We start from the raw sequence: 26240 nt of genomic DNA, 5'->3' as shown, positions 1-26240 counted from the left end.
ACAATTCTGTATGACCATAGAGTATGGCAAATCTTCATGATTAAGGCCATACCCACTTTAGTAATGGTATTAGTAAAGTTTAATGATAAACTTAGATGACATAGCAAGTGCAAAAAGTGTAGGTGAGTTTTAAAATGTATACCCTGAGATTTAAAATGAGCTTTTAATTGGTCTGAATTTTATTTATGGTAGTTTAAGATGTTTGTAGAAAGTACATATAACAATATATTTTGCTGCAATTATTTTGTGTGCTTGATTTTCTCTATAGATGGCAATGGGTTGTTGGTGCACTGTATCTCTGGGTGGGATCGGACGCCACTGTTTGTTTCACTCCTGAGGCTGTCTTTGTGGGCAGTAAGTACATTTCATTGTTTAAATTATTTTTTTTTGCCCCCCCCCCCCCCTCACCTTGGAACAAAAATGGTAAGCCCATAGGAATGGAAAGCCCAGGACCCCTAAAACCTGAAACTAGTCTTAAGTTGTGCATTTTGGGGGAGCAAATGATAATTGCTGCCAAGGTGTTTGTCTTGGTATCTGCATTTTACAGGCCCCGTGGAGAAGAAAGCCAATAGCTTGTGCTGCACTGTGATGAGCTTCTGCTTCTCCTTATGCTATTCTATTAGCATAAGGTCTCCTTCGCTGTCAGATTAGGCTGTGCTGCAGGGCCTATTGCGCTGAAATACAAGTTCTTAGTTAAAATGTTACCTTATCTATTCAATCTATGTTCTTAACGAATTGGATGGAGTTCAACTTTGTTAGCAATTTTAGGTGTAGGTAACTTTACAGACAGCATTTATTACCCTCAGAATGCACTGAGCATTTGCTAGAAAGAAAACAATGGACAAAACTTCCAAAGTACTTCTGAGAACCTTCAAACTTTTGTCTTTTTATTTTCCATTTTGCATACCTTTTTTGGTTCTTTTCATCCTCTGTCTTTGTTCAAAAAATGCTTGAAAAATGCTTGTAAAACTCATATCTTAATAATTCATCAAACAATGGGATCCCTTTGAAAAGTGGAGTTCAAAGAACACTGTCCGATGTCTTATTAATGCCAGGCATGTTTCTGAGATTTAAACTATTTCTCATAGATAACCTTTTCACATTTGTATTAATTTTGTTGTAAAGATTATCAGTGTTCTGAGTGAGGATTCTTTAGGAATAAATATTTGACCTTCAAATAAGGAAGTGAATATGTGGCAGGCTACATTTAATAAAACGGTCTAATCATTCAATTTGCACCGCTGTCCAAAACCTCGCACTTCCCATGGCAGAAATTCTCTTTTAAGCTGGCAGGGTTTGCATAATTTATGATTTCACAAGGTACTCTTCCAGCAAATGGGTTAAGCTTCGTGTACCTAATTAATGGAAGAAGCAAGGAAAACCACTATTGCACAGTGTATATATCAAAGGATGTGCATTGGCGAGTGGAATAATGTAATAGTGGTGATTATGTGAATGTAATATGACTATAAAGCCATCTTTAAACTATTTTCAGTAGTTAAATGTGCTGAGGTGTAATTCTTTGGCTGAAAGGGAAATGAGTCTGGTTGGTGTGCAGGCTGTGTTGGCAGTGATTGTATTTTATGGGTTGGTGCATAAAACATTGCCATCACTAAAACTGAGCAGGGTTGGAGCCTGTGTCTACATATAGAAATGCATTGGGTGCTTGAGCTGTTTCAGAATTAATTGCTGCATCAAAATAAAGCCATTGTCAGCAGCCCAAAGACTGTTGACTTGGGCAATAGATAAACTTTGTGTCTCTACTTTTCACTGGTGGTCATTTAAATTTGCATCCGAATAGGGTTTACTATGAGTTTGTGTTGATTGAAGCCCATTAGAGCAAGCTGAACTTTGTTCCTGGAAAACTTTAATTTTTTTTTTTTTTTATATCACTGACAGTGGCCGTCAGGAAGCAGCAACTACTGTGCTTTGCACAGAGATAGTAACGACTGAGCTGGGTAGTAGATTTCAAAAGAAACCCATTTGATCACATTATTCCTGATTAATAAATGAAACTAGAAGCAGTCAGTGATGCCAATTTTAAATCCAGGCCATGGAGAGTTTGGAGCCGTGCATCTGATACATTAAACTATTCTAGCCTAGATGTCAAACGCTGCATAACATATCATTCTAGGTCTGCTTTGCCTCATAGCATTGGATTCTGTTAAAAAAAGAAAATAAAAAAAAAAAGATTCATGATCTTACAGCTACGTTCCTACTCTGACCTGGATGAATAGATGCTGTGTTACACTGGAAGTCATTGTAGGTCTGTAGGCTAACTGGTGTAAAATGCACTATTGCATTTTCTTCCCAAGGATTCAAGGATTTCACTGACCCCTTATGTAGTTTAATACATACTAGCCTCAAATTGCTCTTCTAGCACAGTTTTAAGAAAAGAAATATAATTTTTTGCAGGATGGAATGATTCATTGCTCCTTGGAGCCTGCAGAGATCCTTTACCTGACCATAGCCTATGATTGGTACCTCTTCGGGTAAGTCAAATTAATTTCAACTTTTTGGAATTACAGTTGTAAATTAAAACAGTTTACAATGGCTGGATCAAAAATGATTGGGTTTTCTAAATGCATATTTGTAGTATTTTATTTAAAAATCATATGTTTAGCTGACACAATTTTGCAGAATCCTGGTGCAGTTCAGTAAATGAATACTGTAACCTAGAATAGGTATTGCAATGATGCTTTAATAGGAGTGACCTATTACTTGTTCTCTGCAAGGGGTTGTCATATGTTTTGCAAGAATTTGATGTGCAAGTCCAATAACAATGGCTATTTACAATTATGTAAACTTTCCCTATTTATGTTTTTTAGACATATGTTGGCTGACCGTCTCAGCAAAGGTGAAGAGGTAAAAGCAATCTTTTATTTCCCTTTTGGGTGGATATGTGGGTCTCTTGCCCTCGGCATCACAACTTGGGTAACTTTACTTTAGAGACAAAGAATGGGTGGGGGGAGGAGAAAATACTACAAATGTTCAGTCTCCAATCTGTTTACCCTACCTTTTCCTGCATCTCTGTCTAGATATATTCTGCTATATGCAGTGAAAGTTATTTGGTAATATTTGCTTCCTTGTTTCCTTTCACCCAGATCTTTTTCTTCTGCTTCAATTTTCTGAAGCACATCACTTCAGACGAGTTCTCCTCATCGGGGAAGAGAACGCGGTAAGCTTGCGCCCAGCACAGTATAGAAAAATCAGCAGCTGACCTCGTTAGCAGAGCCGGCTTGGGGATATCGATGGAGGCCATCAAACCCCCAGTGTCCTGACCCAGTTTGTTTAATTTATTCTCTGCTGGAAAGGTTCCCAGCCTGGGACCAGCCTCAGCCAGAGGTGTGTGTGCAGAGGCTCTGCAAGAAGCGGTCCAATTTCCAAACTATATATGCAATCTGGGCACTTGTATAATACACGGATGGCACAGCTGTCTTTAAATAGCCTGATCAGACAGTCTAAGAATTTCTCCCCTTTTCAGGGATATTTCATCTGAGTGGTTACATAACCTTCAGCTGCAGAAAATAGATTATCTGTATCTGTGTTTTTTCCCAATTTCTGCAGGGGTTTGATACAGGCAGATAGAATTGTGAACTTTATGAAATTAACAAAAATTTTTGTTTGAAAAGCTTAGTGTGAAAAAAAAATTGCCAGTAAATACAATAGGCATGGGTTCTGTTGCATTTCAATGTTGGGGATTTCCTGCAGGGCCTAGGAAGCAATTTCCTCTCCCTATACATTCCATTATCATCACACATTAAACATGGTCGACTGTTGCCACTATCGGGACACCCATCCTGAGAACCTTGGAGGGGGTGGGGGGAATGTTGACATAAAGTGTAAATCTGGGAACATCTAGCTGGCATATTCTTAGGCTTGTAATTATTTTTTCTAGTGCTGGGTAATTGATTCAAGGTTTTATACAAAGCTAGGTTATGCATTTTCAATCTTATGCTATTAATTGGAATGTTCCTCTACTGTAATTTAATATTGAAACAGCAGACAGTGTGTGGTTCCTGAAAATAAACAGCCACACTTCACCCTATGCAAAAAAAAAAAAAAAATCTGGGTGGATTTTGTAGCTAGATTAACATGTTTGCATTTTCTCTGATGCAGGCGGAAAAGCTCCCAACTTCGGGATCCAGGTTCATTGTTGGAAGACTTCTGTGCGCTAAGTATGTGGTTAATTGAAAACACATATCCTAATCTGAGATCTTGTATACAATATTTTTTTTTAAATATTTGGTTGATGGGAAATTGTTTAAAACATTACAAACCTAAACCTTGGTTTATACACTGATCAGCAAAAGCATTAAAACCACTGACTGATGAAGTGTTAACATTTATATTCTGGATACAGTGCCCCCTGGCAATGGGTAGGATATAAATGGTAAACTTAGGTAGTTTTTTAAGGATATTGACAAAAGCAATAATGTGTTGACTAGACAGTCAAAGCATTGCTGACTTGATGTGTATGGGATGGCTGTAGACCAGTCAAAAAGCCCATGCTGACCCCCTGTCAACCAAAGGGCCTACAGTGGGAATGTGGGCATTGGCATAATGACAAAAAGAAGGCCTAGTATTTTGTGCTGTAAAATATGTTTAACTGAATTGTTCTTTTTCCAGAGCCCCGAGATCGTGGTAGTAACAACAGTCTGAACAGTGACTTTTCCGTTATTACTGAGGACTCTCCAAGTGCCTTAGGAAATACTAACTGTGAATCTGTAGACCTCATGACCTCGGGAGCCCAGAGCCACGCAGTCTGGTGAGATTATACTGTATACCAATCTAAAGGCAACATAGTTTAAGTATATCATATGGGATTTTTTTTCTTCTACACATGAATTGTATGTTCATATTTATGTGGTCAGCCTCATGATCAGATTTTGTAAAAACTGATACAACTTGGTGACTTTTGTTCTAGTCTTCAGCACCCTTCACTTTATTATATTTTTATACATTCTCATCTCCAAGGGTAAGAATGGTGTGGACAAGTTTTTCATATAGTGCAGCCAGTGATAATTTAAAGTTTCTTTGTATCTTTCAATACAGAACTCTAATAAAGTATTCTTTTAGTTATTAACCTTTCCTTTTTTATATGGCAGGAAGAAGACTCGACCATCTTCCCCACAGACAGTGTTGTGGAATAGGACTGCGGAGGAGCTTATGCTCCACCCACCAGGAGCTGAAGCAAAGTTATCCAGCTCCTCCTCATCTAACCACTCAGATATATTACTAAGAGCCGGCAGCAGCCCACTGGAGGTCCCTCAACGCAGGTGGGGGTTGGACACGTGTCGACCCTTTCATTTGTACGTTTCACATCTATTTCTGAAGTTTACATTATTATGAAATTTTGCATTCTATTTCCAATAATGTATTCTAGCTTTCCACTTCCCCTTTTTCTTGGCCACGGTGTCTTTATGCCTCTTAAAGGGTATTACGGTTTTGGCTCAGTCTTTAACTCTTGACTTTTCAGTTTGTACAGGGAGCACCCATGGCGCTGGTGTCACTGAACATTGATTTTATAAAGAGCACTAAATGAAATGTTTGTCCTCACACAGTTTTTTTTAAATACATTTTTAGTTAGAATTCTGTCCACATCAGATGTGTACTTCCCAGATTGAAGCATTGAGCTTCATAAATGGTCATCGGTAGGCTGATGGGATGGGGGGAAACAATTTAAGATCCTCACTTTATACTACACTGTTTGAGGGCCTATGCAGCTTGGCTGATGCACTTTTAGGTGCATTTTCCTGAATGTCACCCCTCTTGAAGGAGGAAAAGAAATTTTATTGCCATCCTAATCTTTAGGAAACGATTATAGCACAGGATTTTCTGACTTGCTGGGCAGAGTGGTGGGGGTTGACCAATAACCTTTTTACACTCAGGGTGGTCATTATGTACTGCACCCTGGTTTGACTGTTGCCTAATCGGTCAATGAACCAGGTTTTTGGCTTTGGTGGCTGGAAGGGAGGTGACTTGGGAAGCTGTAAAGTTCAAATGGTTAAAGATAACTGCATGTATAGCCTAACGTACAGGTGATGGCAATTGATCTCTGTACTTTTTATCAATGGAACTCCTTATCTGGGATGTGCCAAGATGCAGCAAAAAAAAAAAACAAAAACAAAAAACCGTTACACACTACTGTTGGTCTGCTTTTAGCTTGACACCACTGAAAGTAGGACCTGGATTGACTATTTGTATTGATAACCTAGGGATTTCATAATTGTGCATTTGCCACAGGAAATTCTGTTGATGTTGGCTAAGGTGGGGGGGGGGGGGTGAATGGATGTAATTTCTGTTGGTGCATTGTCCTTTAGTAGTGGCATCACCTTATTCCCCATATGTGTCAGAGGTACTGTATACGGATCTCTCATACTGCCTGAACAGAATTGCAAACAAATTAGGTTATTTAGTTCCCTTGTAAGAATTACAACTGTGTATTAAGTTGTTTGTTTGAAGTTGTGCCTAAAGCATACATGTGCCTGAGCAATTTGAAAACTATCGTCAAGCTTATAGCTCCTGCACGGTATAAAACATGTGCAACCAGTGAAATTTCTGGTTTCATTAGAAAGTAACTGGTTAACTCCTGCTTTGTTTTATTTCTAAATATCTGTCTGGCTTGATTTATTTAACACTTGCATTCATAAGGCCATACTACTGGCCCTTGCACAGCCAATGAAGAATGTGAAAAGCAATTGGATGCATCCGGAGTGTCTGTGTGTTTGCATGCATTCTTTGTGTTTGAAAAATCCATATATAGACACTTTGTCAACATACTGCATAGCCCGGCGATTGTTTGTTATACAGTAGCTAATGCCAATCCTCAAAATATACTTTATTATACATTTTATAGTATGTAGATAGTTTTTCCAAAGGTGTTGAAATTTTGCTGTCTCGTGGGATAAAACAAATCCCCAGTTTGGTTTGTATCGGGTAGGGATCTTGCTAGCTGGGCAGAGGATAATACTGCAGGTGGAGATGACATGCACAGACGTCGTCAACAGCGCAGAGTCCTTGCAAAATTTTCTTTGAGCCAGGACGATATTTGAAGAGGCTCCTTCGTGATGGTAACACTCTTTTTAGGCCTGTGAAGATGTATACCTGTTTTTAATAAAAATGATTCATACGTTGCTAGAAATCGGCACTAGAATTACCAGACTGGTACAATCCTAGAATCTATTGTACTGCAAATACTGTTCTCTGTTAGGCTAGAGGGATGCCAGGGCCCATTTTTTTTGAGGAGCATATGACCGTAGCAAAGGTAAGTATCTGTGCACAGGGATGTGGGTCAATAATGTGAATTTAATTCAATAGGAACCTTTTACTTGTGTATTTTTCCTTACCAAAAGTTTCTGCCAGACAAATTTATTGGCTTCAATATTGGGTCACTAACTTGAAACAAACATCCAAATCGGCAGTTCTGAGTCAACTTTGTAGGTTTGCATGTTTGTCCCAAGTCAGCAACACAAAAAGTGTTAAATATAGAGAAGGTCGAACGGAGGAGGACTTGTTTATTTTTCTTGGCTCAAGAATCATTTAAAATTGGCATCAGTGTGGAAAGCGGCTGAGTGATTCTTCTACTTATAAGTATTTAGAGTGGGTCACTGCCTTCATAACCCAGCTCTGGTATCGTAGCTCCCGCCTAGAGGAAGTAGGGAATGGGCATGTGGCACAAGAACAACAGGTGCAGTGTCTTCTGAAGCTCTAGGTAACTACACTTGTACCAGAGGCAGCTAAATGCTGTTGCCATTGTCTAGATTACATGGTTAGCAGGGCTGAACATGTAGGCACAGAACGAAGTAATGGCAATATTAGGGATTCATATTTAGGATATTTATTTTTTTGAAGTTAGGCTTACCCTATGCACAGTTATGTTGGATGTAATAATTGATCTGATAACCTAAAATCAAATAAAAATTAGACCTTTCTTATTTGGGTATTTTTTGATTAGCAATTGTAGGCAATAAATGGCTTACACCTTATCTGCAATACAAAGATAGTGGTGACATCAAATTTGCATATTGTGCTCTAGTTTCCTTCTAGGAAATGTTTGAATGTCTGATTCCCTATTTTATCAATGGAGCCCATTGTGTAGTCTGTAATTGTCGTGGATTACCTTTACTGTGATGTGCAAGAGGTAAAATGAAGCACCCAATGGAGATAACTGGTTCTATGCAGCCAGACAGGAGCATTTTTTTAAACTGGTTATTCTGTTGGTAACATCTGACTAAGTTGGAATAGTTAATGTTTGCTTTTTTCAATAATATGATATAATAATGCAAAGTGGGATAGTGTTGAGCAAACCTGTTTGTATGTAATAGAAAGTCAGTAATGAAGAGGATTGATACACGGCTGCCAATTAGGGTTCAGATTTTAGTAGTTTACTTGCTGGTTTCCCATTTGGTTCTTGCTGGCTATGCATTTTGTTTTTTGCATGTTGATAAGTAAGGATATAACTTCCCTTCCATCTATTTTATCATTCCTTTCCAGATAACAATTTCCAGTTCTTGCATCTTAACAATTCATATATTGCTGCCTTCCATTTTTCTTTTTGCTCTCCCCCCTTCTTTCTTTCATGCTGTCTTTATACCCTTCTCATCCCACTTTAACTGTATTATGGAATGCTCAGATCATAGAACCATTAATACATGTGGTTAGGGGGTTTATGTAAGCTGTAGACTGGCTTTTAACTTATTTTAATTGTTTAACCTTTTTTAGAAGCAGCATGCAGTGACTCTTTAGTGCTCATATCAGTTTTTTCATGTCACAGATTTCCTGAAGCTTAGTACTTTTCTGACTCGCTTGCACCCTTTTCTGTTTCTAATTTCACCATAAAAATTTCAATCTTTTCACTTTGGGTGGCTTGGATTTTGCATGCTTCTTGGCTTGGCAGTGATTGGCACCATCTGAAAGAAGTGGCTGGCCATTCCTCTCCAGCTCTTTCCTAATAGCAGCACTGTCTGTCATAGAGGAAATTTCAACTTCTCAAGGGTCGCGGAAGGCGACGTGTTAACTTTTTGGCTGCAGCAGACATTCATTGCAGGTATTCCCTCTCTTTCTTCGCCTCAGATCAGCGGATCATTCCCTTCCCGGATCGTCCGTCTCTACAGACTATGGCAGCTGGCAGATGGTATCGGAGGGTGGGAGTGTTCATGACCATGGTCTCCTGAGTGCCGCAACCTTGCTACCTTTCAGCTTCCCAGATGAGAAGTCTAACAATGGCCTGTAAGTGGATCTAGGTTGTCAGATGCTCAGCTCCCCAGTAGCCGGGCAGATCTGACTGTAGTGTCACTATAACGCGCAGTAAAGCCAAAGGCGTGGCTTTTTAAAAAAAAAAAAAATGTATGTATGGGACAACCCAAGTAAGTTCTACTAATTTGTTTTTCAGAGGTCCAGAGTTTGAAGAGTCTTATAAGTGATAATCCAATGTTAGATGGGGGTCTAGGGAGTTCGGTGACCTGCTGCCTCCCAGAATCTCCTGGAAAGTATAGCGGCAAGATCTTGAATCCAGAATACCTAGATCTCTTCCACAGCACCTTGAAATTGTGGGTGTTTAGGACCCCAATCCTGCCATCTCCCGTGTATAAAGTGTAAAAATCTAATGTGAATTGTGCAATCCCATCAAAACATCTTTGAGATGTGTGGGAAATCTTTAGCCTTCATTACTGAAGTCTAAAAATTTAAATAATGGTACAATTAGAATATTATGCATTTACAAATTGTGTGTGAGGACCTAGCTTAATGGGTAATAATCGGATTGTTCAGGTGTATATGCACTAGATTGTACAACTTGATTCTAAGGTATGTTTTGCCTGCTTAAAGTGCATGTATAGCCAGAGACCTGTTTGAGTTTTTCTATGTAGAAGGGTTAAAAAGCATTTCCACTCTAATTCTTTGTGTACCATTGGAGAATTCTCCCTTCACTTCCTGTCCAGATAAATTACAGTTTTTGCAGTTTAGGGAAACCTTGGGTAAAGAATTTCCACTTAAAATCTTGTAGTGACTGTAGTCCCCGGTACAACTAGACCTATATGTGACCCAAACAGATTTATCCCTCAAAGAATTTCTTTATCCAAAAACTGTAATGTCCTGCCCACAGATGCGCTTTATCAGACCCTAGAAATTAGGAATTGATGATGGTTTTTAAACCCTCATTATTTCTAAAAATGCCTGTTGCATTGCCATCTCTGCCTTAAATACAATCCAAATCGTTGACTTGAAACAAACATGTTGGGAATTTGGTTTCAGGAGAGACTGAAAAATATTTTTCAGTTCTGACTGTTTGCAGCCATTTTAATATAACTTAACATTTTTCATATTTGTTCTGAGTTGATGATCCTTAGTTAGTGAAGTCATCGTAACAGCCAAGCAAGTAGCATTTTTAGAAGGAACCGGTCAGCAATGGCTCCATGTATTGCCTAAAAGTTGCCTTTATAGAGATTCATTTAAAAAAAAAAAAAAAAAAAGCTAAAATGCCTTAGCCATGAACTGGATGAAATAATAAAAAGCTAATTCCTGCCTCTACTTTTAACTACCTGTAAATCAGGTTAAGAAAGTAGAACATATCTCCCTCTGCACAACTTGGCAATTCAGCAGAGATTTTCATTTTTTTTGTTTTCCCGCTTGGCATATAGCTGCTCAAACATGCATAGTGTGGACAGCTGGAGAGCACCGGGAACAGCTGCCACTAAAAATAAGCACCTGGCATTTGAGTGATTGTCAGCAGTCTCGTAATTTAGGAAAGTGTGCTTGGCTAGCAGCATCCCCACGGACCTGGCATTGTATAACTGCGGTGATTGAACAGTTAGTGGTTAGTGCTCATGTCTGTTCTCAGCTTCTCACTGTACAAGAACCTGAAACCTTACTGTCCCCATTCCAGCCAGCTGTCTGCTTGCTCTCCTCTAGCTGATGAAGGCTGTAGGCCCATGCATGAGAAACATTCATGGGGTTCTTTGGTAGCTTTCCACCTTTACTATTTGCTTGACATAGTTTGGCATTGAAGGTATTTTAAGAATTGACTGTACATATTTTAAATTGGTTTTGCTGGTGGTACATATCGCAGGTAGAGCTCCTCAATGCATATAGATGCCCTGGATCAGGTGTACAGGATGTCCCACGTCATCTGAAAGTCTGGTGCCAGATATAGATCTGATCAGCATCCACTTACTGTACTGGTACCACAACCCTCCAAATCCATCACGAATGCAGAAGAGGCCTGTGTCTTGTAACATCACAAGAACCAGAAGGTTTTTAGGAATTAATGGCAAACATGGGCATCAAACCTAGAACATCCATAGAGTCCATACCAGTGCCCAATCTTAAGCCTTAGGTTTCCCTGTTCTCGACCCAGGCTTGGGAAAAAAACTTTCATGTCTTGGGGCTACCCTGCAACAATTACTAAAGCTGCCCTATTTTGTCTGCTCCTTGACGGCTGCAGAAAAGGTAACATAAGGTTCAACATCCTCCGAAGCCGTGAGAATGGATTGGCTGTTCTAGCATTTTCTAGTGGTGATATTAGAGGTTTGTGCAATAGAGGAACATGATTTCCACTGTTCTTGAAATCCGGGAAGCTAAAACATGTACTGTGAAACACTTGAAATGTATTCTTGTTTTTGAACAACTTATTGGATAAAAAAGTAGTTTGTAAACTGGACTTTACTAATTTTGTCTCTTTCCTGCAGGCTGCCACCACAGACAGAAAGAGCAGCACGTCTGGAGAAGGTCAGGGCAATCTTTCTCTCTGCTTACCACACCGCTATTGGTGTAAGAACTGTGTTGCCAAGCCCCTCAGGAGCCATCAGCGGCCTTCTAGAACAATTTGCAAGAGGTGTTGGACTGCGTGGACCCAGTAGTATAGTATGACGCAACCTTCAGAATACGAAAAGCCATGTTTGGATGAGGAAGTCTCATGCAACCATAAAGCCATAAAGCCATATTGGACAATACACGGAGCCCATCCAGCTTTTGGATTTGACATGTGCTGTACGTTGTAATGTCTAATCATACGGTTTTTATCGAAGGAAGGGGTGGGAGGGGAAGACAAATAACCTGGGGAAGCATCTGAGCTATTCTACCACGACAGTTAAGAAACAAATGTTTTAACAGCTGAACTTTTTTTTTTTTTTTAATATTTTTGTTTTTAACTGCAACCACTGCAATGCAAAACTACACAATGTGTTGCAATTTTTCTTTTTTTATTTTAAATGAAACTTGATTATTTTTGATATTGCGAAACTGCCTCTGCTTGTTGATTGCTGCATCCCAGAATCTGATCCTTGTCATGCTTATAAGTAACCTAGATCATTTTATCTGTGCATATAGGATTAAGAAAATCTAGAAACTGGTCAGTTTGGGAAGAAATGTGATTAGCTGAAGTTATAGGCAGGACTTGGACCTTTCCTTGAAAAGTGAAGCTTGGTCTAATCCCTTCCACCTTTTCCTTGAACTTTTTAATCATAGCTTAGGTCGAGCTTTCTGGGTTGGAACATTACTTCAAAGGGAATCCTGTTGTCTTAGGCTGCGTACAAATGTTCAATAATTGTCATTGGAAAGGATCTTTCGCAATCCTTTTCAATGACAAAAGACTGAACGATGCATGAATGAGCTGTGTACATACAGTACCATTCTGCTCTATGGAGGGGGGGAGAACGACTGGCAACACCCCACTGTACTCTCTCCTTCACTTCCATTATGATCATTTGTGGATCAGCCAGGACAGATCCATGAACGTCGAGCCTTGTACACACAGACCAGATTCTCGTCCGATATCAAAAATTATCAGATGAGAATTATCTGACGTGTGTATATAGCCATAGGCTTTGATGGAAGCAACCAATCTTTACTTTCAGCACTGCATAAAAGGCCTGGGACCATAAGGTTCAACTTGTTGTCCCTGTGCAACACCTTTCGGGGAATAATTGCTTCGGTGCCTAATCTATTTGATGGCTGACATATGACATACAAAAAAGCAAGGTAATGACTAATGGTAGACATTTTATAATGTTATGTTTTTTATGTCAGACTGGTTGCTCAAAGTTATTACACTGCACTAGGTTTTACTTTTTTTTTTTTTTTAAAGTGCCTCTGTTTTAAACAACTAAAGGTTACTTTGATCACCAGAGCAAATAAAGTAGTCACAGATGGCAGACGGAACCGATTCTAAACCTTCCCTATCATGTTTGGACCAGAGATGCACTTTATTTAGCTGTGAAGGCCAATTCAAATTGATCTTTGTAGACATTATAATGATAATACTAAGTTGGTCTCTGGGTAAAATGCAAAGTAAGTTTTGCAGTGGATATGCCTCATATGAGGTGTTAAATGCTGGCAGCTAGCACTGTCCTTTCTAGCCCTCTGGGTTGTTGGCTGGCTCTTGGTGTCATCACAGTGCAGGAATGCTAGTTCTGTATTGCATGTGGTGACATCTGAGTCCTTGTAACTGATAAAGTGCTGAAAAAAGTGGCTTGTGTGAGATCAGTTGTGCTCCACTGCAGTGAAATACATTTGAGCTTCAACTTTATTTGCATTAAAAACATCAGGTAGACTTAAACATAATGGCCATATTTTTAAGAGCCTTCCTTTAAAAAAGAACTAGTAGAAATACCTAAAATCTTCATTTTATTAGGTTTAAGTAAAGTTCTTTGCTTGCAGAAACACATATTTGATCTTATTGATGTGCTGTAGTACTTAATCAGCAGCCTGGGGAGGTGACATCTGTGCTCTTTATTAAAAGTGTTGTCATCTGTCACCTTCCAGCCTATATGTGTAGTAAGGAGGTATGAATCACTGCCTAAAGCAGCTAAATGAAATTGTAAAGATTTTGAGGGGTAAACCTATTCACATACAATTAGATCTTTTCTGTGTGTTTGAGTTGGGAGTTCAGATATAATTTCAGGGTCTTGATGTAACCCTTGCTGTATGCTGAGAAAACTACAGCTGTGCTGCCATGAAAGTCAAATTTTAACTGTTTATTATTCCGATAGACATGGCATTGTGCTCATTAGTACCCACTTTACAAAAGTTTGGTAACTTCATGGCCCAGTACACCCATCATCGAACAAACAGTTAAATACCCTTTATTGTAGCATGTAAGACTATTTTAATGTTGCTGTGAGCAATGGTGGGGAGTCTCCAAGAGATATAACAAAATAGTGGGCAATTTCTGAATCTAAGTGAAGGTAATCCTGCACTTTGGTAACCAATACCATTCACAAAATGTGGCATCACACAGCAGGCAAGCAAGTGACTACATTGTGATCCATAGACTATGGATGTGCTCTGGAACTGTCCATTGCACACAAAGTAAAGCGATGCCCCTTGCTGCCACAGGATAATTGTCAAGTCCTGTCATACTTGGATTTCATACTACAGATAGAACCTGAACACATTAAGCAAAATGTGAACACTTTGGTGCATTACATACTTCAAAAGCCTGAACAAGCACAATGGAACACAGATTAAAACATTGCTAATTTCTCTGCCCTAGCTCTTTCCATTAGCCATCCAATAAAGGGCTTACCATGTACGGCCAATCGGCAAAAAGAATTTCTAAAAAACAAGCCTTAGAAAATGCTGTGTAATATTTGTCTGACTGGTGTAGGAGTACAGATCTGTAAAAAAAAAAAGGACGTATTGCAGGCTAATCTGACAAGACTACATACATTTGTTTTGGTTATAACAGCACAGTTCTCTGCTGCCATGACAGTTGTGCTAACTTGACAGCTTGTTGTGTACACTCCAAGCAATGATTTTCTAACACTCTGATCTGACAGTATACTGGCATCTTCAATGTTGGCAAATGGGAAAAAAAAAGTTTTTACTTATAATACAATGCAAAAAAAGTTGCATGACCAGGATAAGTATGTAGGAGAATATCCCACACCAGAAAATTCTGCATCTTGTTCAGTGTTGAAAAGGTTTGGGGATGGCTCATCAGAAAACCTATGATCTTTTTGAACATTGCAGTCCAAACCATTGACCCTATTATGGATTTGGTGCCTTTTTCTTTTTGCAGTTATAACAGCCTGTACACTTCTAGGAAAGTTTTTTTTTGTGTGTGTATTAGGATCAAGATCGTGTTCAGCAATTCAAGTTCCTTCACACCAAACTCATTTAACTGCTTTTGTACAAAGTGGGAATGGTCCTACTAGAACAGAAAAGGGCCTTCTCAAAACTGTTGCCACAAGGTTGCAAGTTCATCCTTCTGTTCTACATTACCCATTACTAAAAACAACTAAACTCAAATATTCAGGGGTGTCCTACCCATGTGGTGTCTTATGCAAAGTAAAACCCACACTTGAACTCCACCTGTCCCTGCTTTGTGATATGAAATTAAAAAAGTAAAATTCTTCATAATACATGATTACAATTTCACAGACCTGGTGCTACTGCCCCACCTCCTGAAATATTTGTAAACCTCATCATTATGGGTTCCATACTTCCTGTAATTACCTCTCTAGCCTATCCATTAAAAAGAGATACCCAACTAACTAACTTTCAGCTGTTATATGTCAACTTTGTATAAAACCTGGTGTCATAATTATTTATAGTAGTTGAGCTAAATGACCTTAAAATAAATAAATATATTAAAGAATTTTTACTTTCCATTTTTTTTACCCAGGATTATTCTTGGAGGGCCTTAAAATGTTGGGTCACGTTGTCCTGACAATGCAGTTTGATTAAACAAGCTACAAGCTCAGACAGACAATATAATTAATTTGGTTTTTAATTTTAAAACTAGTTTCCTTCCTCTGTGTAGTCTGATGCACTGAGAGTTTTCTAACTTGTTCCAAAATCTTGAAAAAACTAGGATTTGGTATCGGGATGTGGCACATTGGAGAAAGAACTCTATGACTTGACCCCTAACAACAAGAAATATACTTGTTCCAAAATCTGCCAGAGAACAGCCTTAATTTCTAGATTTGGGATATATCTCGCTTCCTCTTGTTTCTGGTTATCTACTTACCCATTAATGCCAGGCTGTTGTATGGCTTGGTACTATAGGGAATGAGCAGGTGTGCCCACACATCTACCATGCCACATATCTAAGCTAGCTTTTGAACTGAAAAAGAAAATACTAGCACCCTGCTACTTAGTATAACAAATGTCCAAAATGGTCATTGTTCCTTCAATTATTGAATAGAATCCAAAAACCTGAATTTACCAAAAGTGCAGTGTATCCCCTTAAGGACCTTGATAATTAATTACTCCACAGTGCTGGCAGCTACAGAACTCAGTAAAGGTTTGCTTTAAAGCTCATTTATTGCTTGGCCACAGCCCTTTTTCGGCTACCCCTATTTATTACAATCTATACAATCATCTTTGGATCTGCCAACACTTATGTGGCATGAAGGCCAACCAGAAAAGACATTTAGTTTGTGTATATAGCCATATCTATTGATGGTTCTAGATTTGATTTGTTCAGTCACATAGCAACTTGTCTGGGTATCTTTAATCTTTGTTGTTGTCTGCTGTTTGTCATGTGCACCATTGTGCAATTTGCAGAATTTGAAATGATTACATTTATTATCAATTTTGCAGGAACTGTTAATGAAACTGACGATTAATAATCATTTTCTAGATCCTCAGTTTGCTGGGACTTGTGGTTAATCCACTGTATCTTTTGCTGCCCTTATATTTGCTGCACATATTTGTGTATAGATTTATTTTCTGTAATTACGCCAAAAAAGATTTATTTTTGCTACTTTGTGTTTGGAATGTATATATGTGTGTGTATTTGTTTTTACTTCCTTGTTAATCGGATTGTATTATTTTATTGACAACCATGTTTATCAGCCTTCCAAATGATTAAACTTGACTCCTTTACTCTCGAGGCTCATACTCGCAGGCGTTGACTGCATTGGGTAGAGATAGGCAAAATGCCATTTCACTGCTGATTTTGCAGAAAGGTTTCAACTTGTGGCCATTTTCATGAATATGTGATTGCTGAAATAGGAGTGCGTCACACTACTCCTATGTACCACCAAGAAATATTTATATTCATTAAATAGGATACTTGTTTTTACTCTTCTTTATTGCATCCTGCATTGCTGATCTCTTGCAGTCTCTATGCACACCAGCTATGGATGAATGACATTTCTCAGGTTAGGCTTGCTTAATAGTGATAATGATGGACCATGTCTGCCTATTGTGTGCGAAAATGACCATGGCTAGGTTCAGACCTGCTTCGGTATCAAGCAATCCTATGTGGCTCTCAACAGCTGGCACCTTGCCTGCCATAAACTTGCCCGCACCACAGCACTGGTTCTTAACCAGCATTTGAAGATTTGACAGTGGGTGGCATTGAGTACTACTGTACTGCTCATGTCTGCCCCCAGCCATTCTCCGAAGGGGTTGTCACAAGTAGAAGTTACTGATAATGTCCACCCTTCCAAGGCTGTGGCTCACTATCCTGAGAAAGCGGTAATCACACCACAAACTTTTTACCAGTTTGAAAATAGCCTCCAACATAAGCCTGTGTGACAGGATGACAACAGAGAGCCAGGGACAAAGCGTTGTCCCAAGCATGTTGTGTCTATCCAAGGACCTTCATAGTAAGATCATCGGGTTTTACTTTAATAGAAGCTGTAAATGTAAAAATATTAGAAATAACTTTTAAAATTAGCATGTTGATTTTAGTGTTGAGATTTTAATTTTCGGTAGACAGCAGCACAGTGAATCCTTTGCTTTCTTTGTGTATTACTACATTACCATTCACGGTAGTACATTGCCGTGTATTGAAGATGCATTGCCTTTTATTTGTTGGGGCATCATTTAAAATTCAGAAGAGCATGGAGAATAGGTCTAATGCAGTGTTTCTCAACCTTTTTTACATTGGGAACCCTTGAAATAATTTTCAGGTCTCCACAGAACCCTTTTTATAATTACTATATCCACGGTTTACAGTACTTAATGTGGTGGTCAGTGGGAATAATGCCTCTTACATTGTTGGCCTTTGGGAAGAGTGACACCCTTACAGATAGCCAAAAAGAACATTGGGGTCAGTGCTAACTGATCTATAAGGCAAAATGTTCTTAAGGAACCCTGGTAGAGAAACACTGATCTAATGCATCCCACAGACACAAGTTGGTGCATGGCAGTGCCACTTATTCTGCATCATTGTGGTGAAATGGTAAACATGGTGAGATGTGGCACATTTTGTACTAAATGGAGTAAGTTATGTGGGTGGTTTTGCAACAGACACCATGGGCCTGATTTAATAAAGCTCTCCATGGCTGGAAAAGACACACTTTCATCAGTGAACCCAGGTTTGCTGGATCACCCAGCTTCACTGATGAAAGTGTATCCTCTCCAGCCATGGAGAGCTTTAATAAATCAGACCCAAAGTATTCTATTGGTTAGCGAAATCTTGACTGCCTCTCTTTAATAACTTGAGCAAGAAAGCGATTAAAGGAAGCTGAAGTCATTATCCTAACTCATTGTGCTCCAGTGGAAAAGTATATTTTCTAGAAGCCTCATCAGTTGGTCCTACTCTGTTATATGTTGCTGTTGAAAGAATGATTTGTTTACTACTGTAATCTATACACATCAGTGTCCTACTACCTTGTGTACGCCCCCCCCCCCCTTTCCATAAAGACAGAGCGGCTTAACTCCGCTCATCTGGAAACCAAATTATGTGTGTCAATTACCCCTTTGACCCATTACAGATAGAACTGAAGCCAAAGCAGCTCATCTAACTACAGGAACCCAAGGCTTTGCCTAATAAAGGGCAATGTGCCAAAGCAACCAATCAGAAATTTTCTTTTACTGATCTAACTTTAGTTAATTAGAAGCGGATATAAATGTATCATCTGTGGGACTGTAGAGAGTTTATGATTTTTGAAGGCTGAAGTCTCTGAAGATGTACAATGAAAGGCCTAAATCCCAGCATTTCTCATTGAAACGTCTGTGTGATGGATAGAGATGAAGGATGGAAGATAGCTGAAGCCAGACAAGCAAATCAGTGATTCACTTTGCTAGCTACAATAATGTCTGTGTGGGCCCTATCATTAAAATTACATATAAACATTACCATGTCAAATTTCTGTATTTTTTGTTTCAATCTTTTTAATTCTGTAGCTTTCTTTAAAAAATACTTGGTAATCCTATCACAGAAGGGTTCTGTCCCTGCACTTCTTTTTATAGGGTGATGAACCTAAAAGTCCTCCTGTGTTGTCACATGTTGGGGACTACGAGTGGCCATACTGGCAGAGTCGGGTATGTTCTGCTGTTGTTTCTATCAAGAAGCTGGTCCTCAGCAGTAATATTCAGCCAATGTTAAAGTAAACACATGTAGACAGGTGACAAAAAAGAGGCTGTAGGAGATGGAGATATCAGGATGGATAAAGAAATGAAAAACACGGTGCTTTGGTAAACTAAACATCATCACAAAGGGATTTAGATCTACTTTAACATCACAGTACAATTGTGGGGAATAGTGTCCAGTGCCATGGCTCACAATACACTACAAATATGGAAAGTTCCACATGGTGACCCTCACTGATTCATCACCAGAAGCACTTACTCTGGGCCAAGGAACATGAGCAGTTTAAAGCTAATGATTTGGAAGGTAGATGGAACAATTATTGTTCCAACTGCAAAACCATGACAGTAGACTTGGGGTACATTGTAATGTGTTTGGTGATGGATTTAACCATACCCTTAGATTAGCCCTTAACATAGATCTAGAACATGCATGGGCAAACTATAGCTTGTGGACCATATACTGCCTGTTGACCTTTTTAATCCTGTCCGTCAAAAATTTGTACAAAATTGTACACAAGCAAAAAAGGGTGACCAACAACACTGTTCCTACAGAAATTGATTGTCATTTTACTTTTAGGCAATGGCTTTTACACATAATTTATATAAATTCATACAAACACTCTCCATCTGATACTGGCCTTGCCCCGTCTGTTAAATTTAAAAACTCATTAAGGCCCCTAAGCCAAAATGTTTGCCCAGCCCTGATCTGGAATCATTCATTTTTCATGTTAGGTGTATTCATGCAGAAGAATGGTGCCACTATTGTGCAGTTATTATTTAGGATCAGCATCTACATATTGAGTGTTTCATGCAAACAATTAGGGGATCAGAGAGCTATCGGTATGGTTGTGCAAACAATGTATGGACAGTATTACCCTCTTTCTTCTCTTAATTTTCTCTATAAATGTCTTTTCTGTTGTCCTAGAACTTTTGATGAGCGGTCATACTCAATCCTTGAACAACTCCCTGACCAGTTCTCGGACTATGATTGCTTGGTAAGCATTACAGCACGCTCTACATTGCTTTTCTCTGTTATGGAAAAACACAGTATTGGTGTTTACCAATTTGTATCCATCAATGTCTTTTGTAGTTAGAGTTGTCTCATATTTTCTCTCTTCCTATTCTGCCTTTGGCGCCCAGCGTTCTTGTTGCACAGGACATAAAAATAGACATCCCTTTTATCTGTGCAGATATAGATTTATACTGGTGCCTTTCTGAAATCCCCAGTGCTCCAGTGAACTTCCAGCTCCACACATCTGTCGCTGCTTACAGCCACACAGCTCCAGAGGATCTGTCAGGGATTGTCATTTTAATCTACGTATTAGTGTTAATGCTGAATGTGGTCGCCACGTGACATGGCAGGACGCCAGAGATGGAATCAGACGGCAGAAAACATTGTGCAAGGAAAAAAAAAAAACATATTGCAAGGGTATAAAAGCCCATCATCTCCTTGCCTTTCAGTCTTCTGAACAATACTGACTGTATTGGTACAAATCCCCAGCCAGAATCAAATGCTCTCAAAAGCATCTTCTCTTGCTTGCACCACTGCAACACCATCCTTTCTTACATTCCAATAGCTAGACTTTCATCTCTAGAATCAGAAATGCTGCAGCTGGACTTTTCTATCCTTCCCTCTACTCCTTATCTGCCACTTCTCTTTGCAAATATCTACAATGGCTTCCATTTCACCAAGAATCAAATTCAAGCTCCTGTACTTTGCTTTTAAGTCACTCCACAACTCTTGTCCCAACCTCATTTCTGGCCTGATGCACAAACGCACCTCTACAAAAGACTACAAAAGACTTCCTTACTCATAACCTCTTCCAATACACGACTCCAAGACTTTTCTAGAGCTGCTCCACTCTCCGAAATTCTCTTCCTCCTATTTGGCTTTCTCCCTTAAAAAAGCCCTTTTCAAGCTTGCACACCTATTTTCATCTGACTTTCTTCTGCCATTCCATACCCTCTCCTATTGTATACTACTCTCCCCACCTCCTAGATTGTAAGCTTTATTAGATAGGGTCCTTTCCTCTTATGTATGCAAGTTTGTAGTCTACAGCTGCTATTTATTGTACATCTCTCCATAATATGTTGGTTCCGTATACATTTTTAATTTGAGTAAACAGATAGAATGAGAAAGAATTAGAACTCCTGTGAAATATTTATTACTGTTATTACTGCGTCCCCATAGAGGATCATACGTATGGAGATAAATAAAGAAAAAAGAATTCCACCATACCAGACAGTGGAATTCCAGCTTACACTTGAAAGATGTCATCTAGATTATTGTTGCAGCTCCAGATCTGTACCCATTAGGGTACCAGCAGCAAAAAAATACTTTATGGGGATTTCAATTCTTCCCCTTTAACACTAAAACTTTGATAGGATTTTAAGAGGTTTTTTTGCATGTACATTGCAAGAACATTAGATTGTAACTCTATATTGTGCTGGTATATTTGTGAATAAATGATCTGCATCAGCTGCATATGGTAAGAGGTGTCAGTATGGCTGCCTGATCCTTTCCTCTTCATCTGCCGAGCGCTGCCATCACATAGACACAGATCTTCCTCTTCAGGGTTTGCATGAATACATTGTTCTGTACCCCCCACTAGGAGCGAAGGACATGTTCCACTGATCTCCCTGAACATCCTGAAAATCCAGCCAGCCTGGAAGTTCTGAAGCTTATACAATGACATTTACAATGCAGTCTGATCTCACCAGCTCTGGAGGAAGAAACCCAATCTTTCATCTTTCCTCTTGTCTTTCACCATGAGCCAAAGTGTGAATTGTTAAACTGATGTTATATCTTTGTTTGAGGCTTAACACGTTTTAAAAGCTTTTTCCCCCTTCACCTACACACAGTGACATGGTGAAACTTCTGAAAAGAGGACATAAAGAATAGGGAGGGTGAGCGACCATACAAAGATTGACCATTGAATGCCAATTGGGCGGTTGGGTACATTTCCCTGGATACTGTATATCTATTTAAACACACAGCAAACACAAAAAAATAATAATTTTGTGTACCCGAAACCGAGAAGGCTCCTACCATTCACTGTGGCATGACAACACAACTCTGGTTATCTAAATAATTTGTCATGGATTCCAAAGAAAACTAACTTCCATTCATCTCCTCCCATTTATCTCTTCTTCTCCTTTCCATTCCCCTCTTTGTGCCCAGGTAGCACAGAAAGTTACTAGTTTTCAAGATTTCTGGCAAAATGAATGGGTATTTTTGCACTTTTTGAAAGGATATGGCATTACTTTATTTTTTTTGATTTTTGCACTTTTGAATTATCCTTTTTCTCAAACCAAAGGGAGCACATAAGAGAAATTACCATTGGTGGTTTACACTATGACAGTGCCACTCTAAACACAGATTCATAGTAAATATGTCTTGGCATAGAATATTTGTGAGAACGTCTGCCCGCTGTTCTACCCAACCTCAAATGACCTCTCCATCAAATTCAAAACTTTGAGGCCAGAAAAAAAAATCAAAGGCAGTATTTAGCAATACAAATATATTAAATGGCATTTGATGAATACAAGCAATGGCAAACTCCTTGATGCTTTTGAGAGTTGCCTAGTGGCAGAGTGCCAGGTTGGCTTTTCATTGTCATCTTGAAAATGACAAATAGATGGCAGAAATAGGATTTTCACCCTGCACCATTTCTCACATTTTTCACCTTGATGAGAACAGAAGGAGCAAATCACAAAAAATCCTCATTGAAATTCATAAATAATTTGCTGACCACATTATCGGCCGTGTGAAGACGCGTTCAGTGTGCCTGGGAACATCTCATTCATTACCAGAAAGTCGTTAATTCAGGCTTAGATTGACTTGTAATCATTCAGTTTAAAAATGGATTTCTCTTATCGCTAAATGAAGCAAATGTAAGGGCGCCGTCATTCTCTTTGTATTCACTTTAAATGTGTAATTTGCAACATCTGGGAGACCAAAGGCTCTTTAAATGGCTTTTTGTGAGGTTCTGCGGATCTGTGCTTATCTTTGCTGAAAATCGAGAAGCAGATTAAAGTCCTTAGAGTCTAAAGGAATGGTTGTACAAAATAATGTTTGTTTAAGTTGGTTTTTTAGATGTGTGGCGGTATGGCAAAAAGAATGAGAAATAAGAGCGGTGTGAGCTAATTTTCAATTTGTTTTTTCTTCTGATCCCACGTTAGGTTATATCGGATCCATACAAAGGGCCAGGGACAGATTTATACTTTTTGCTCCCCTAGACCAGCTACCTTGTTCTGCCCCACTTCTCCAACCAAAAGCCTTTGATGCTAACACACACAAAACACCATGAAAGCTTTTCCACCAGAACAAAATAGAGTGAAAGGAGAGAGGAGAGAGAGAGAGGGGAGATGGAGAGAATTGGGATACATTGTGAGAGAGGGGAAGAAAGAGGCAGGGAGTGGAGCAGGGGAGTGAGTGGGAGAGAGAAAGAGACATACAAGAGAATGGAGAGAGCAGAGTGAGGGGAGAAAGAGGGAATGAAAGAGAAGACAGAGAGGGAGGGAAAAGGGGTAAGAGAGATAAAGAGAGGGAGGAGGGAGAGGGGAGATACAGAGGAAGAGGAGAGTGGGGGAGATAAGAAGAGGGGAAGAGTGGGGGAGAGGGGTGTGATAGAGAGAAGGAAGAGCAGAGGGGAAGGGGAGTAGAGAATGAGAGAGTGAAAGACAGGGAGAGTGGAGGGAAGGGTGAAAAGAAAAAGAGAGAAAGAGGGGAGGGTATGAAGAGGGAGAGGAGAGAGGGGAAGAAAAAGTGAAGTGAGAGGGAGTGGGCAGGGATGTAGTCCCCGGTATGACATCATGATACCAGAACCCGCCCATCGCAGAACCACACTCCCATCGCAGGTCTGAGCCTGGGCGGGTTGAGTTCAGAGAGACAACCTGCTCACCACCCGGAGCCTGCAAATCCAGGAGACGTGGTCCGGGGCTCTGGCCAGTGCATTTTCCTAAATTGCAGGTACAGACTGGCCAGAGCCGTGGACAACCAAAGAATTCTTTGCAAAAAAAAGTGGGCATGCATGGCCATTCCAGAAAAAAGTGAGGGTGCGGTGTTTGCACCCTTGCCCGCCCCACTACAACCCTGGGAGTGGTGGAGAATGGGGGAGGAAGCGAGGAGAGAGAGAGGGGATAGAAAAAAGGGGGAAGCTAGAGAAACAAAGGAAAGGAGAAAGTGAATGGGGGAGACAGAGAGGGAGGAAGGACAGAGCAGAGAAAGGAGACATAGGCAAGAGAGGAAAGGAGAGGCAGAATGGAATAGAGAGAGAAGAGTGATACCTTCAATACAAATGTCACCCTGCACATATCTCTGCCCTGTCTGGGACCTCACTATAATTATTTCTGCATTTACTGTGCAGCTTATCAACCAGTAGCAGACGGTTCCAGTTCCACATGGAGATGTTGTAATGCCGCCCTCTTTTTATCATGCTGCCTTAGGCCATTGCCTAGGTGGTCTTGTGGGAAATCTGGCCCTGCAAAGGACACCCCCTGGTTAGCTGCCTCCAGGGCAAAACACACTAGTATCAAGGGACTTCATTTTTTATTTTTACCAAAAGTACATAACCCATCTCCCCACCCTAGGAACCTTTATGTCCAATGATTCCTACATCAACTTTTAAAGCCTAATTCTGTGCTCAAAGAAAAAAAGAGGTTACTTTACACCAGGAGTATTGCAAGTTACTACATTTGCATGCATTAGACAAGTATACCATTTATTCATTGGGTAAGCACTTGCCCCCAGAATAAGCTAGGGTTGGGTAAGCATTTTCTGCTGGAGCAAGGTAGCGTTAAGGCAGGCAATCTCAGAGTTTTGGAATAGCCTGACCACTTATCAGCAGCCCATGTGAACAAGCACTTCATTTTTAATGGCAGCAGGGGGCTGACAGTGCACTTTGTATTGTTTACCTTCATGACTATCTACAGATAAAAGCTGTTGGCTCGCCAAGTTGGCTGCCTACTGTTTCTGAAACATTGTTGTTAAGCTTAACCAATTCTACTTCACTATCCTAACAATACCGCGTGGCTTTGTAGCTGAGGTATGAGATTTCTTGGACAGATGTTTTGTTTTTTCAACTTATATGACTTGTAGAATTATTCAATTTATATAGCTGAAGTTATGGGTTGGAGTCCCGTTTTACCCAAGGATGTGCAAATTTACTATAGTTAATATTGTTTATGAAAGTACAATTAAAGCTGTGCAGTCAGAACGAGTACCAAATCCAGGTAATATGTGATATACAAACCAAAATCTTAAATTAAACTAAAGTATGTACAAAAGCTTCCTTTACCTTCCCCGATTGAGCCAAATCCCCCTTTATTTGTGTCTCCAACTCTCCTCTTCCCAGGCACTTCAGCTAACAGTGGGAAGGTTTCAGGAAAATAGCACCGCCGGTCCAAAAAGCAATAGATGGGGCTGGGTGGCTTGTGAGTTTGCAGTGGCAATTATGATAGAAACCCCCTTGCAAGATTCTTCCTACCATAGTGGGAACAGCTTACCTGAGAGTGGCAACTTGGCTCTGAATTTGGGAGCAATGCAGCATTGTTGCCACCCCGTTATAATTGAGTTTTTTTTAGCAACAACCTATTGTGTAGTGCTTTACAATGTCCATAGTCATGTCACTAACTGTCCCACAAAAAGGGCTCACAATCTAAAGTCCCTACCATAGTCATTAACACAGTCTAAGGTCAATTTTGAGAGGAAGTCAACCAATATGACTGCATGTCTGGGATGAAACTGGAATGCACAAAGGAAACCCACTAACTTGCAGATAGTGTCCTGGCCGAGGATCGAACCTAGGACCTAGCGATAAAAAGGCATAGTTCCACTTTAAATCAGGTTTGTTATGTTCCACATCTTAAATTCTCAAACTACTACAGGGGCTTCCCATTATTCTGGAATGTCATTACCGCAGTTGGTGGTTCCGAATCCTAATTTTGCTGTCTATGGTTCTCTAACTAAA

The 26240-nt window shown here is 39.7% G+C and overlaps 1 protein-coding gene across 4 annotated transcripts in view; it reads left to right on the top strand.

The window, feature by feature from the left end:
- The window catches only part of MTMR14 (myotubularin related protein 14), a 29700-nt gene extending 12666 nt beyond the window's left edge, over positions 1–17034 (top strand). The window contains exons 11-19 of one of the 4 annotated variants that reach the window (XM_072420688.1): positions 269–354; positions 2416–2492; positions 2829–2865; positions 3105–3178; positions 4120–4178; positions 4630–4768; positions 5109–5279; positions 9076–9231; positions 11688–17034. In XM_072420688.1, coding sequence (XP_072276789.1) covers positions 269–354; positions 2416–2492; positions 2829–2865; positions 3105–3178; positions 4120–4178; positions 4630–4768; positions 5109–5279; positions 9076–9231; positions 11688–11868 — 980 coding nt within the window. In that variant the 3' untranslated portion in view covers positions 11869–17034. Of the gene's footprint in view, positions 1–268; positions 355–2415; positions 2493–2828; positions 2866–3104; positions 3179–4119; positions 4179–4629; positions 4769–5108; positions 5313–9075; positions 9232–11687 lie in introns of all 4 variants that reach the window. The other 3 variants (XM_072420687.1, XM_072420691.1, XM_072420690.1) reach the window with 3 other exon arrangements.
- Positions 17035–26240: the final 9206 nt, after the last annotated feature.

This window comes from Pyxicephalus adspersus, chromosome 8, assembly GCF_032062135.1.
Source record: "Pyxicephalus adspersus chromosome 8, UCB_Pads_2.0, whole genome shotgun sequence".
NCBI classification, from domain to species: domain Eukaryota; kingdom Metazoa; phylum Chordata; class Amphibia; order Anura; family Pyxicephalidae; genus Pyxicephalus; species Pyxicephalus adspersus.
Note: the sequence above shows the minus strand (reverse complement) of the source record. Positions and strands in the feature narration are given on the sequence as shown.